General features: G+C 40.8%; 1 protein-coding gene across 2 annotated transcripts; it reads right to left on the reverse strand.

The window, feature by feature from the left end:
• Positions 1–1,489: 1,489 nt before the first annotated feature.
• On the reverse strand, positions 1,490–14,464 carry clspn (claspin). 2 transcript variants are annotated; one of them, XM_028596647.1, is made up of 24 exons: positions 14,149–14,464; positions 13,128–13,245; positions 12,161–12,585; positions 11,741–11,887; positions 11,448–11,510; positions 11,288–11,360; positions 11,017–11,119; positions 10,200–10,789; positions 9,893–10,081; positions 9,495–9,658; positions 9,189–9,382; positions 8,977–9,032; positions 8,580–8,770; positions 7,544–8,081; positions 7,022–7,055; positions 6,818–6,902; positions 6,577–6,719; positions 6,258–6,419; positions 5,960–6,081; positions 5,329–5,456; positions 4,959–5,079; positions 4,151–4,218; positions 3,742–3,903; positions 1,490–2,128 (listed from the first exon to the last, which is right to left on the reverse strand). In XM_028596647.1, exons 1-24 carry the CDS (start codon positions 14,173–14,175, stop codon positions 2,003–2,005), a joined length of 4,029 nt encoding a protein of 1,342 aa, XP_028452448.1. In that variant the 5' UTR covers positions 14,176–14,464; the 3' UTR covers positions 1,490–2,002. The 2 variants fall into 2 exon arrangements, with proteins under 2 accessions (XP_028452448.1, XP_028452447.1); XM_028596646.1 differs by having other exon boundaries at positions 4,145–4,218.
• Positions 14,465–14,924: the final 460 nt, after the last annotated feature.

A 14,924-nucleotide genomic window follows, 5' to 3' on the forward strand; every position in this document is an offset into this window, starting at 1 on the left:
CATTCCAGACCCTCCTGGCGCTGGCCCCTAATGATGTGTAATGGGGCCTCCTGCGCCTATTCCTAACCTCGGGACCTCCTCCTAATCACCGTGGCTACTAATGAGACGGAGAGACATGAAAGGGCTCGTTAGAAGACCCTCCCTTTAATACCGGCCTATTATTAGCCACTTACCAAATCATTAGTCTCTAAACTGCGATTATGATTTAAAGCAGAAAGTGAAATAAAGAGTCAAAGGAGTCTCAAATATTCACAGCAAAGGACAGAGAGAAGTGTGGCCTTCTGGACGTGGAAACCCTTCTTTACACGCTCTCCTGCCTGTCTAAACCTCAATGTTACATTAAGTCTGTACAGGTAATGAAGATGAGATGAGTACACGGTCTTATCCACAAGAGGCCTAATAACTATGTACACTGCATATGATTAAAGGTGATGTCCAAGAGTGGTAATGGAAACAGAAATGTTTCTTTCAAATGCAATGTCTAAATCCCAAGAATCAAGCAATAACCCAAAGAAGAGGTCTCTGAGGGCTTTTTAAATTATTTTTGTTGTACAAAATTTCTCACAGACAATTGTTTTCAAAAGAAGGCAAATCTTACAAACTAAAGTAGTGACATATCCAGCCCCAAACATATTTTTACAGATGGCTCAGGATTATATCGTAGTCCGTAAAAATAAAAAGGAGAATGAAGAACAAGACCAACGCTGTATTGGAAACTGCCTATATTAGCAGTATACCCTCATTTGGCCAAAATATAGTATGCAAAAAAATCTGCAGTACGCCAAAAATACCCGGATGTCGTACCGTTTCGCAAAAATCTCCAGTATTCATCGGACAACAATGCAAAGCCCCACTATAACTTCATTACTTCTGCTTTTCAAAACCAAAAAAAAATAAAAAATAAAACAGCTAAGTCTGGCCAAGCATACTGCGAAATAAATCTGTTTCATACTGCATACTACCGACGAAAGCAGTGTACATACTGCATTCGTAGGTAGTATGCAGTTTTGAATACAGCCTAGAGTCTACAGCCATGCTAGTGGCTCTGTGAGGCTGAACTAGCATGTTATTATGCTAACATTAGCACTAAACACAAAGTACAGCTGAGGAGAATAGAAGTCATTCATTTTGCAGGTATTTAGTCATAAACCAAAAGTGATTATAAATTACAATGTTGACCTGATGGCGGCGTTATATGAAAATCTGAGATTGCCAAAGTTATTATAACTCATCCTGAGGAGAACATGAAGGTTTGTACCAAATTTCATTGTAATCCACCCAAAAAGTTGTGTATACAGTTCACTCAAAACCACAAATGATGTGATAAACCTCATGGTGGTGCTAGAGGAAAAGTCAAGAGGAACACCAAAGTCTGTAGGATTCATCAAATTGAAATCATGGATATCTTTACCATATTTTTAAGGCAATCCGCAGAGTAATGATACAGACAGCTGGGTCGGACAAGAAAAGACACAAGCATCAACAGCAATGTCTTAAAATACACTTTTATTTACAATGTAAAACACATACATTTAAATCATCATACAAAAGCTCCCTAACCATTAAAAAAACAAATCAATCCTATTTACATGATAAAACATTTGAAATGGACCTCCATCAGAGAAGCTAAATTAAGTCAAGTAAGGTGTGACAGATGAATGCTTCTGATGGCGGAACGGATTTACAATTTTGACAAAGAAGCTGAACAAATGAATAGCAAGTGGGAGTAAGAAAAAGTAAAACATCAAAAGATGCCTGAGTGGTGTGCTTTAGTTTGCCATTTTAAGGCAATGTAAACATGCTTAACACATATAAGCATCTGTATTTGTGTGTAATGAGTAATACAGAGGACATCCACCAGCCACTATAGCACATAACCACCTCATTCATTAATGAAGTCTTATTGGCTGTTAAAATGCTGGTAATGGCTGGTAAATTCTGGCCTTTATTGGTTTGCTTCCCAGCCTGCTGATGATTATCATTCAGTAAGTGTATTGTGACCTCAGTGGTCCAGGAAGTTGAAGATGCTCCTCTGGGGGCCTTTAGTCTGTTCTGCAGGTCTGCTCTCCCGGCAGACCCTCTTTGCTGCTGGCTTCACCGTTCCCACCGGCCCCCTCTTCTTCATCATCTGAGGATCAAACACATCCACAGATAAAAAACACATGAATACAATTATTTTGTGACTAATGTGTGCTTAAAATAATAAATACATACATAAATTAAGTTAATGTGAGTATTGGGATAAAAGACATTTGGAAAAAAACTGCCAAACAAAGATTTTTGTGTTTGCACTTAATAGAATCTAATATGAGCAGTGGGCTTTGGCTCCACCTAGTGTTATAAATCTAGAAGACATTAATACATTCACCCATCACACTCATGATAATCACACTGGGCAATATATCGATTATATCGATATCGTGATAGGAGACTAGATATTGTCTTGGATTGGGGATGTTGTTGGAGGTCGTAATATCGTGATATGACACAAGTGTTGTCTTTTCCTGGTTTTAAAGGCTGCATTACAGTAAAGTGATGAACTTTTCTGAACTTAGCAGACTGTTCTAGCTGTTCTGTTATTTGCCTTTTCCCCACTTAGACATTATGTCCACATTACTGATGATTATTTATCTAAAATCTAAGTGTGAAGATATTTTATTAAAGCACCGATTTTCAACCCTAGAATATCGCCACAATATCAATAGAGGTATTTGGTCAAGAATATCGTGATATCTGATTTACTCCATATCGCCCAGCCCTACTGAGCAATCTCTCTCCAAGCTCTTTGGAAAGTATTTAGTTTTTGTGCTTATTTTTAAAAACGGAGATCCTGCTAAAAATACACAACCAGACAGGATTGGTAAAATCATAAAACCAATTTTCTAGTCAAGATTTAGCAACCATAATGGCTACTCTATCAAAGATTTGGAATGTTTAAAGAATGCAGAAGAGTCAGCAGTACCACGAGCATATTGTTTTCAAGAGCAGTGATGAGGTTCCACTAGTGGTCATGTACTGGTGGGGCCCGTTTCACCAATTTTGCAACACGAAAGCCGCAATTTGCAACATGAGCTTACTTCCCCTTTTATCTAATAAAAACAAACATTCATCAATCTAGGGATCCATGCATAGCTGCCAGTGTGAACTATGACTTAATGACACAGAGTTGAACAAGAGGGGGTTTTGTAATGTGTTTTTCTAAAGCAAAATTGTCATGAAAACACAATGTTTGGGAAGGACTGCACATAAGCAGATCAGAGTTATTATATTGCGTCACTGAAGTGAAGCTGCAGACTTTTGGACAGTCAGTTCTCTGAAACATTCAAATCCCAACTTATTAGACTAACATTTGATGCAGAATATTGAGGATTTACATTCTTCTATAGAAAGCTGCATTTTTCTACCACTCATTTCAAGTTATATAATAAGACAAACTAGAATCTTGCCATCTGCTTTCTCTTATTATACTACCTTATTCATCTTTTGTATCTGTGCACGGAGTACTGTATATGGAGAGAATATAAATACATTCTACCTTAATCTTTCTTTGATAAACTAATGCCAACATTTTAGGGTGAAATATTACTTTGTCCTTGTCCCTTAGTGTATCAAAGATATTTTGTATATTCAGCTCAATACCTCAGCATAGGTGTGACGCAGGACTGAATAGTTGTATTGTTGAATGCCATATAGAGCAAATGAGGATTCAACACATTCGTTTAGTGGGATTTCTTCACTCACCTGTTCCTTGGGAGCATTTGAGGTTGAGTTGTCCTTCTCAGGAGACAGAGTATGAAACAGGAACCCTCTACTGTTTCTGGGAGCCAGAGGATTCCCCTCCGAGATCGAAGCCAGCTTCTGGAGGACGGACTGAGGCTGACTCAGTAGTGACCCTCTCATCACCTGGAAGAGTCAATAAAACACGTCTTACAGTTTTCCAGTCCTTGTACAGATCACAGGGAATATATAGAACGAACTTTGTTGGTAAAATGTTAGGTTTATCTAAATCGTAATGATGCTTACACCTACAAATCCCCAACAAGTAGTTAACCAGATGGGATATAAACAAGCTGAAGAATAAAGAGTCATTAAAGCAAATGAAACCCAGATTAACCATTTTAAACAATTAGGGATGTTGACGTACCTGTACCTGCGAGGGTCTCTGGAAGGGGTTGAGAGCTGAGGTCGTCTTTTCTGGTTGTGGTGCCGCAGGGGGCTCTGGTTTGAACATTTTGAAAGTTAGATAGTGAAAGATTCTAAATATATCCTGCCAAATATACATACAAATTCAAATTACCAGGTCGTATTGGGGTCATTCATACATGTTATAGTCCTGAAAGGTTTGTTGTGACACACTGATGTAAAAGGTGCTATATCATTTCAAAGCAGAGAGTTTATAAAAAAAAAGCACATTTATTGTCTTCAGTTGACTTGTACAGCAGTACAAATAGTCAAAATGCCCTTTAAAAATCTGACTAATGTCATATTGTAAAGCCACAACTGTCTGGAAATGAACGACCTGAAGCAACCATTTAGCACTCAGAGTATTGGCAGCAGTTTCTCCTCTGAGTCCGGTTTAGTTTAGTTAGCTGGGACACATGCCAGTGTTTTGGTGCAATCAGAGAGTGTGTGTGTGTGGGCTTCTGCTTTATCTTTAAAGCTCTGTCGCAACATCAGGTGATGTTATCGACAGTCTTTTTTACTGACAGCACTAAGTAGGTCAAAAAGCATATTTGTTAAGAACTGAGACTAAGATTAGACTGTTTCTCTTTGGAAACGGTTAATCATCCCATGATCAACAGAACGAAAATGCTCCTAAACTTAGAAATGTTCTGTCTGGTGATTTTTCCATCAATTTGTTTGCTCAGAATATTACCGCAATTATTACTGGACAAAAGCATGTCTGGATATTTTTAAACTCATGGGATACTTCTTGTAAGGTCTAGTATCAAACCAACCTTTTCTCTGCAAAGTCTTGGCAGTCAGTTTCTTGGCCAGCTTCATAAACTGACTGTCTTCCTCTCCAATCTTCTCATCATCTGCATCTAAATCTTCCCCTTTCTTGGCTTTCTGTTCAGACTGTGAGAAGAGACACAGAGAGAGGAATGAAGAAAATATCACCCTGTTGCAGAGGAGGGGATAACCAAGTATGTCTTGAATGCACACATTTATCCTTTCTTTGCATGTTTACAGGGTAAACTCTCTAAGACTGCATCAAATTTACAACATAATAGAATTTAGTCATCATCAGTAAATACTATAAATGTATGTTTGTATGTCTGTGTGTAGGACTATAAATACTTGCAAACACAAATGTTCAAACCCTACCTGTTCTCTGAGCCAATGTTCTCTTTCTAGTCTCTCTTTTCGCCTTTGGACCTCAGATAGGTCCACCACCTCATCTTCCTCCTCTTCCTCGCCCTCCGCTCCCGTCCTGTCCATGTTGAAACCATCATCTGGAGGAAAAGTGCAAAGAGAAACTCTAAATGGCTTGGAGCAGTTTAGTTAAACATTAAATATAAACAGAAGATTTAATGAACTCAAAGTTCAATAATGTATGACCTTTGAGTTAATGAGTTAATGTAATGTTTGCATTTTTTTTTTTTTTTTTTTTTTAAAAACAATTCCACATAATTGTAAGCTTATAACAGAATTGTTTTTATTTCAGATTAACTGCGTTTTCTCTCTTTTCCTCTTTGTGTGTGTGTGTTTGTTGATCTGGGAGGAAAGCTGCTGAGTACAATTGTCCTTGCAGGAATGAGTAAAGTTGTACTGATTTGATATAAAATGTAGCAAAATATATGTAAAACTTTAAGTAAATAGCTATAAATCTGGGTGTTCAGACACATACTGCTTGGGTTGTCTTCTTTCAACAACTACTGTCTAAAATCCCATCAAATTCTTAATTAAACACCAGTTTATGGTATTATGGGTGTTTATTCCCCATCCGGTAACTCACCCATATTCTTCCAACGGAAGCGGCGAGCTCGTCCCGGGCCATCAGAATGCAGGTCGCCATCAGCGAGGTAACGCTCCTGGTAGAGCCTCAGACGGCGCTTATCATCATCCATTATCTGCTTCCTGTAGGAACAATGACATTTTATATTTCCATCTCTCAGTTTAAACCTCAACATTTCTGATAAAAAAAAAAAAAAAATCCACCTTGCATTATTATTACAAGATATTCCCATCATGATTGGAGCATCAGCGGAGGAAACTCTCTGTACTAGGCAGCTTAAACTTGGTAAAGTACTCACATGTGGATCTTGTTGACCTGGTCCTGCAGCTCTTCATCAGAGGGAAGCTCCTCAAGAAGCTCCTCTTCTTCGTATTCACTCCCTCTGTCGCCATCCTCATCGTCGCTGTCCAAGTCACTGCCGGACAGCTCAGCCTCCGACTCCAGATAGTCGGCCAAACGCCTGTGAACAGGATGCAAGAAGCTATTAAAACATGCACTACAGCATGGATTGTCTGATGAAAATGACTAGAATTAATCTTCCTATAATGTCAAACTCAAAGAGACGAGTATATAACATTAGTTAGGTATTCATATGTATTTTTTTATTTTACACCTACATTTTCTTCTTCTTTTTCTTCACGCCGTGTGATGCAAAGACGCCCTGCATCTCCTCCTCTTCTATGTCATGGTCTTCATCAGCATCTGCCTCGTCCTCCTCTCCATCCTCATTCTCCTCTCCACCATCTTCATCATTGTCCTCCTATAAAGCCACAATTCATTTGCATGGTAAATACATACATCCAGTATGTTATCTAAGTCAAACTTCTGTAGCTAAAAAATTAACAGAGACAATCTCACCTGTTCACTGTGACTTTCCACATCCGATAGAAGTCGGAACTCACAGTCCTCTTCCTCCTGCTCTTCCTCCTCTGGCTTCTTGTTACTTCATACAGACACAAGGAGAACACTTTTGTAAAGAATTGTAAAAAGTAACAACTTTTCCTCAACAATAATCTTCTTTCTGACTAATGATTTGGATTATTTCAGGTCTTTCAACTGTACCTGTCTTGGGCTGGCGAAGCCGTGCGAGCAGAACCTAAAATTGGCAGCAAAGGAGACAAAATCGAAATACTGCGTAACTAGAGGGAAAACATTTCAAAACATTGTCAAATCTCAAAATCAAACTTTTTCGAGAGAGGGGAAACCAACCGAAGGACATACAGAAAACAGCCTCTTCTTTTCGTCTGATGCAATACATGTCTGTAGTATGGTTGTTGTTTGGTAAAGTTTTGCATTTTTGACGATAAAAATGCCAACATTATAAGGAAGTAGGAATTTTCACAGTTCTCTCAACTACAGATCCTTGAGGTTCTGTATAGTTTATCAGGCTCTTATCAACAAGTTATCAGTTTTAATTTCTTTTCCCCAATAAGGTCTACGGTTTGGTTAAACCATTAAGAAATGAATAGCTTATAAGTGACAGATATGTCTCCAGTTTTTAACTAGTCTGCAAAACAGATTTTTTTCATGGTAGGGCATTTAAAATAAAACCGTACAGAAGGGTGACAGCAAACACTCCTTTACCTGGACTAGGAAATTTCCCTGAACACAGCCCCAGCAGCTGATCCATGGTATCATCAGAGTCTTCATCCTGTCCGCTCCCCAAACTCTTTTCTGTTTCCATGTGCTCCTCTTCGGCCTGTGTTGGTGGAAACGCTCCAGAGCACAACCCGAGCATCTCATCCTCCTGTGTTGCTCCGAGGCCTCCAGCCCTGCTTGAGCCGCCCTGCGCGGTCCCAAAACCACCTGAGCACAGGCCTAACAGCTCTCCCATGTTGGCATCCATCGCGTTTTCATCCAGGCTGTCCAGGATCAACTGTCTCTTGTGGGAGTGAGGTGCACCGGGCCGTGGGCCCACGTTAAGGAAGCCGTCTGCATCTAGTAACTGGGAGTGGGTGTCGTCCTCCAGGGAGAAGCGACCCTGGGAGTCTCCTCCCAGACCAGGCCCAGAAGCTGCTTCGCCCAGGGGACCCAAATCTGCTCCTGGGGATGGAGGTGCATACAAGTCTTGGGAATCCTCAACAGGGAGGCAAAGAGAGCGCTCGGAGAGTTTGCCTGAACTCTGATAGAAGAAAGAAAAAAAGAAAAAAAAAAAAGATAAAAAATGTTAACCATTTCATTTTGAAGGTAACAATATATAAATGCTGAAAAAAATATTTTGTCTCTTTTGAAGTTGCCTTTCCTCATTTTTATTTAATGTAATCCAGTTTCTTGCCTTGAGGTTTTGGGAGAGGGCTTTGTATAAACTTATAGTGTCCTATCATTTCAGCTTGTTTACTTTTAATTCATGTAAATGTCAGTATATGCAGGTATAAGTGAGTCCGTACATTTGTACACAAATGTCTTTGAGTACATATTGTATTTTTACTGTGTTTTTTAATGAGCAAAACTAAAATCATGACACTAAAATTGTGGATTTTTCAATGTGCCTCATCACTTTGACTGAATTAAAAACAGTTTTTTTTTTTTAACCCTGTGCAAGTTTGGGGCAATTCAACCCCCTGATTATATTTTGGTGCTCAAACTATTAAAAACACACTGAAAAATCCTTTTCTCTTACCTTAGAGGCAGAGCCGAGGAAGCTGGGCCTGAAGTGGCAGGGAGAAGGGGAGCGGAAAATGGAATAGTTGGAGATACTTCTTCCTGCGGAGCGCTGATGATTCACAGGCTGGTAGGAGGTTATAGATCCTGCTAACTCAAAGCTGCTGTTGTGGCTGTTGTCCTTCATCAGGGACAGAGAGTCATCCTCTTCTGGAGACGAGACGGATGAGATAGAGCGAAAAAGACAAATGAAAAAGTGTCGTGCCAAATTTTCAAGGAGTGTAAAACACAACAACATTTGCATCGCTATATTTAAAGCATTTGATCTCAATAATAGCTAATGATAACTATACATCAGTTTGTTTCGGAAGTAAAAACTATGGACCAACTGAACACAGGCCTTTCACTCTACTCACCCATCTTATTGCTGCTGCTGTCCTGTCCAGAAGGACCAGACCTTCTTATACCATCACTAAAAATGACAACAGCACGTGTGGTTATGATTAGGTAAGTGATACTTTTTAAAAGGCAGTTTTATTGTTACATTCATTTTAAGAAGCATTCTCTAGGGTCACTTACAATGTTACAAAGTTAACATAAAGAGACACACAACCAGAAACACACTTACCCAGTGCGAGAGCAGGAGTTCCCAGGGAACAGCATGAGCGTGCCATCAGTGTTTATCAGGTCAGGAGTCGGCGAGGGCCTGTTTAGTGCCACAGGAGAAGGACTCCTGATACTCTGGGCCACACTGCCTTCCTCATCTTCATGCTCCTTCTCTTCTTCCTCACCATCATCACCTCCCAGTAAGTCATCTACATTCTGGTAAAAGAGAAGAGCAGGCTTGACGCGAGTACAAAAAGGGATAAATGCACAAATGTGTATAAAGCAATTTGATTGTTCCAAAGCAGCAAGAAACAAAACATCCTCTTACCTCCTCTTCCTCAGACTCATCAGTCATATCTTCCTCCTCCTCTTCCTCCTCTCCACAGTCTTCATTGTCAAGGCGATTTAGCTCAGCCCTGCGTGCCCTCTCCTCCTGTCTCCTTTGGGCCATGGCGAGCTGCAGGCGCTGCTTCAGAGTCAGCAGCTTCTCTCCTATGAAAAGAGGGGACAGAGGAGGCTAAGCATGTCATGAAGCAAACCAAATCTCCAAGTCAATATATGTGTGCACCTTTGGACCACGGCCAAGTTGATTTCTCATTTGTTTGTTATTGTTGCTAAATAATAAAACTGTCAACAATTTGGTCTCCCAATCTGAAATACACGTCAAACTTATCTCATTTTCCAGAAACCCTGGCCTCTATGTGCACATCACATGTGTATCCATACCTGGTTTGGTTGCCACAGGCTTCTCTGCTCCCTCCTTAACAGTGACAGTGAGTGACTCTGTGTGCAGCTCTTCCTGGCCAGACGGGGTGCTGTCTTTGCGGACAATGTCGAGCTGCATTGTTCGCTCTCCCTGAGGGCGTACAGGTGCCTTGACGTGACGAAGGTAACGTTCCTTCAGGGCCTCCAAACCTAGTTGAAGATCAGAGGGGATGAATATAAAGATCTAAATTTAATAGTAGAAATGCTTATTCCGATTTACGACACATTCTTCTAACTCGGCTGAAATCATAAGAGAATCAAGACTAACCAGGGTTGGGCTGTGGGAGCTCGAGCTGAACAAAAGCCCCGTCATCTGGACACAATTTAGCGACGGGTGGGGGGTCCAGTCCAAGCTTCTTTAGTCTGGCCAATTTGTCCTTCTTGGGTTTGGTGGGTTGCTGGGCCGAAGGCTCTGCTGCAACTGGATCAGCGCAGTCATGAGTGGCTAAAGGCTGCACCAAAGCCCCAGGCACAGATTCTTTTTGCAGGGCATCAGAGTCCGACATTACTGCAGCGTGACTCTGTTCTAAATGAGACGTTTCTTCTCCAGAATCAGGTCTCACCGCTTCATCTGTTGTGACTGACTCCTGCAAACTCTCAGAGAGGTAAAGCATCGGTCCAGATTCCTGGTCGGGATCTATGCTCGCAGTTGCTTCTCCGGCCTGGTTGAGGCTCTCCTGCTGCGGGGACGAGGTGGCGGCAGGATGGCGTATGGGCTGGATCTGAGCGGATGACAGATCTTGAGAGGGAGAATAGTCCGGCTCTGTGGACGGCTGCAGAGGCTCGTTGGGTGGGTTGGTGGGAGGTGGAGGAGGAGGTGACGGTGTCTCCAACATCATGGCTGAATACTTTGTGGATCTGAAGACAACAACATTATCATTCATTTGTAGGTTTATTACCGAAGGCTTGAAACTTTTGATTGAATGTTGATATTGGGGTTTGATTTGTATTTGTGTGTGTGCATGCGTGCGTGCGTGTGTCTGTCACACAAAAATAAATGCAAAACTTCAAAATGAACTTGGTGTGTGAAATTAAACTTTTAGCTAGCTGCTGCCTGGATGTCTGCATGTTATGTTTGTCTTTACTTCAACAAAGCCATGGCAGGCCCCTCTGGCCTGGCTCTCTTCCTAAAGAACTGGTCAATGGTCTTCGGCTCAGGGATGTGGTAGGGCAGGCCTAGTGTAGACTCTACAAAGACAGAAGAAACAATGTCAAAGATTAAGTCTCAGTAGCATGGAAGTCACCCATTTTTAAATCTGAACCACACATTTCAAATTATGATTACAAATAATTATCAGAAAACTGTTAACACACTGCCACAATAGATAAAAGACAAAATGTTTCTTGTAAACTGACCCCTGACAAGCCTCTGAGACTCGCTGTGGAGCTGCTTCATTGCTTCTTTGCTGGCGCGTGCAGCTTTCCTCTCCTGAAATCATCACACATGTTGAGAATGAAACCGCGTATAGATTTTGTAGCATTTAGAATAAATTCCAAGCATTTTGGCACTGCATACCACACGCTGGGGTTTCTCTGCTGCATCTTCCTCTTCCTCCTGTTCCTCATCCAGGAGAGGATCCTGCAATAATATTTCCCTAATTACACAAAGGCCTGTGCAGACAAAATCTGCAAAATAGTTTTATGACACTCTTTTCACCAAAATATCATGAATTGTGTCATCAGTATTATGTGTACCTATCAGCTCAATAGTGATAACAACAAAAAGCTAGGGCTTAAATTCCTGACTACACCTTTTACATATAAAACTGTTATGAACGATTCCAATTGCAATGGTCATCTTTTTTGTACCTTCTGTTTTTTCATCTTTTGCTTGACAGCAGCTCGGATGGCATCGAGAGACTCCTCTTCCTCCTCATTGTCAAGACCATTGTCAAACAGGTCTGTGTCGCCCAGCAGGCATCCACTGTCATTCAGAGCTCGAGGGAGAGGTGTGTTCTGGGAACATGCATGCAATATAATATAATCCACATCAGGGACTCCTATTGTTTAACAATCACTTAATTCTGCTTATAGAATACATGTTAATTATAATTTGAGTGCAAGTGCCAACACACACACACAGTTTGTGTGCAGTTAATTTAGGACATAGAAGAGTCCAAAAAAAAATCTCCACACATTTCCAGACTAGAGTCTTAGCATAACAAGAAAGAAAGAATAAATAAATAATAAAAAAAACACACATCACAGTGAAAAAGCCAAGCTTCTAACCTCATTCATTTCAGAGAACCCCTCTTTCTTCTTCAGTTTTTCCACCACTTTGCTACGCTTCTCCTTTTTCTCCCGATGCCTCTGGCTCTTCTCTCTCTTCTTCCTTTCTTTCATTGATTTTGCTTCCTTTCTCACCTCCTCCCGTTGCTCCTCCATTTCTCTACATCCCTGTTGTTCGGGCTCACTGTCTTCGCTGTCAATGGGAGCACGGCTTATTCTCTTGCTCTTCTTTGCCCCTCTTGCTTTCCTCTCATCCTTGTCCTCTGCCTCTCTAGTCTCCATCTCCTCTCCGCTGGAAGCAGATAATACCAGTGCTTCGGCCATGTATACACTGCTCTCCGCAGATGCCTCCTCTTCCTCACTGTCTGTAATGGCATTACGATGTGGCTTTCTGTGAACTGTGATGTCTTCATCGTCGTCAGAATCTGAAAACCGATAACAATTTAGAGTCATGCACACATGCAATGATACTAAAACAAAAATAATAGTTTCTATCTAAAATTGGTTATGTTGTTGCCGTCCTTTGTCTGATGTACTGTGCTTTTATGTTATTTTATTTGCTCCAGTATTAATGATATAACCTCAGTCGCTTTTTATTTAAACGCATAAAAAGGATTATCATCATCTTTAATCTGTAGGTGCAGTCAAGTCCTTGAGGCACTTTGTTTTTTGACATTGCATTGTTTTTTTTATTTTACACCTTTAGATAATTTGCACAGGCAGATTTGTCTTTGGGTTGTTATTGTGGATCATGGGATACTACTCAAAAATATATTTAACTGTTGCACTTACTGTAAACTGTGTGGTTAAGTATCCGCTAAATACCTAAACTGTATAATGTAAATGTAACAAGTTTATGTAACATTACAGACATTAACATAAACCTTTCCCTCATTTAAACAGCCAAAATTGTTCCTGCTGCCCCATCTCTCTCAGGCTGGATAATCACATTGTTGTGTTACTTCACCTGGAAGCTCTTCTCTTTTGTTTGCTGTCTCTATGACCATCTCCTCTGCTGGAGAGCCCATCCCGCTGTCTGAATCACTCTCCGTTGCTGTTTGGGCCACAGCCGGGAGCCCCTCTGCCTGGGTAGAATAACACAAAATGTATCCATCATGAAGTGCATTTTCTATAGTATGGGGGATTGTAGTCTGTTTGAACTGATGTCCGTTTACTGGAGAGAGAAAAAAAAACACGAGGCTCCAGATTCTGTGCAACACAGCCTTAATCTAACGCACACTGCCAAATGTCAGTGTTCAGGGCTGATTCCTGTTCTCTGTGCACTGTTACCATACAATCCAAAAAAGGTACTAGGTATTAATTGCATGGTTAAAGTGTCAAGACTACAATCGTTGATAGCTGTCCAACTCCATGCATGACTTTTCTAGGATGCCAAAGTTAGAGCATGGGTCTATATTTGTCAAAATACATCACTTAGGAAAGGTAATTTATTTACAACGTTACCAAAAAACATGGAGGTCGTTGGTGTGACTTAAAGCAGCAAAACGGATGTTAAAATACTTTAGTGGCGCCCTGCAATCTGCTAAACAATGAGCACGTAACGTTAGCTAGCTGCAATGCTTCCCTTTAACGTTATTAGGTAACTTAGCTAGCTAATGTTACATGCACCATACATGAAATAACGTTACAGGCACAAGTGACTGATTTTCGTGAGTAATCCCCTAGACCACAAGCTGCTTAGATAACGTTATACGATTTTAACAGTGGTCAACAAAGTAAAATGCCTAACTAACGTGCATTTAATCGATGTGACCAGGCCAAGACGACAGCCACCATCCCAGCTGGCTAAACCTAACCTGCTAACTGGCTAACGCTAACTATAGTTGCAATTAGCACATTTCTTTTTCAACCTTGCCAGTCTTTTAACTCATAACTAACGGGAACATACATGTCAGGCTCATGTGTTCACGTTAGCTATATAGCTAGACGTCCAAAATAAGGACTGATATCTGAAATAATTTCCTCACCTGTTGTTGAGAAACGACCAGGCTCATCTTTGTCCGCTCTTTTGCAAAATAGACCAGCGGAGACAACACTTTGTCGAAACTCAGCAGCAACAGACGTAAAAAAGCAAATGTCTGCGTGACAAAGTCTATTTCAGACTTTAAAGGACATTTAGAAAGCGTTTAGCCGGGCTCTTTCTCTTCCTCCCGCCTGATCCCTAACCTTACACACTGAATATAAATTTTGATATTTCGCGCGCTGTGACAGCTGGCCCGCAGTTTTTCGTCACTGAGGTGTCAATCGCCTCGTTCTCGCAATCCTATTGGTCTATTGGGGACGTTTGTATCCGCCCCATTTGACGACTTGGCTTGGTGGGAGCTTTTATATATGTCAATGGGTGGGAGCTGATTTTAAATACCGGAAATGCTCGGGCGGGCGGGGCTGAGGGGTTTTGGTTTTGCCGTTCTCTTTTTTTTGTTGTTTCAAAAGTGAGGGTGAGGATTAAACTTTACCCCGAGGGAAATAGTTGTGCAGCAGTTGTAATACAAAGTGGAAAATGTACATAATGCACGTGCAGGCAAACACGTTAAGTGTCATAAATATAAATGGTTAAGAGTAAGGTAGCCTACAATTCAAAATATGAACGTGCCCAAAAGCAAACAATAAGATTGTAAGGGTGATTCGGTGCTTTGTTGAAAGAAAGAAGGAAAGAAAGACGTTAAGCATTTGCCCCACTTTATGATGCAAAATCTAATGAAATAACATGTTTAGGTCACAGAAATAGTGCATTTCTCTCCCT

This window comes from Perca flavescens, chromosome 14, assembly GCF_004354835.1.
Source record: "Perca flavescens isolate YP-PL-M2 chromosome 14, PFLA_1.0, whole genome shotgun sequence".
Classification (NCBI taxonomy): domain Eukaryota; kingdom Metazoa; phylum Chordata; class Actinopteri; order Perciformes; family Percidae; genus Perca; species Perca flavescens.

Bases quoted from the DNA above. Each gene is read 5' to 3' on its own strand.
- clspn (XM_028596646.1), bottom strand. From the start codon at position 14,175: ATGAGCCTGGTCGTTTCTCAACAACAG. The intron at 13,246-14,148 runs GTGAGGAAATTA...TATTCTACCCAG, and splicing joins TGGTCGTTTCTCAACAACAG to GCAGAGGGGCTCCCGGCTGT. The intron at 9,659-9,892 runs GTATGGATACAC...CTCTTTTCATAG, and splicing joins GCCTGTGGCAACCAAACCAG to GAGAGAAGCTGCTGACTCTG.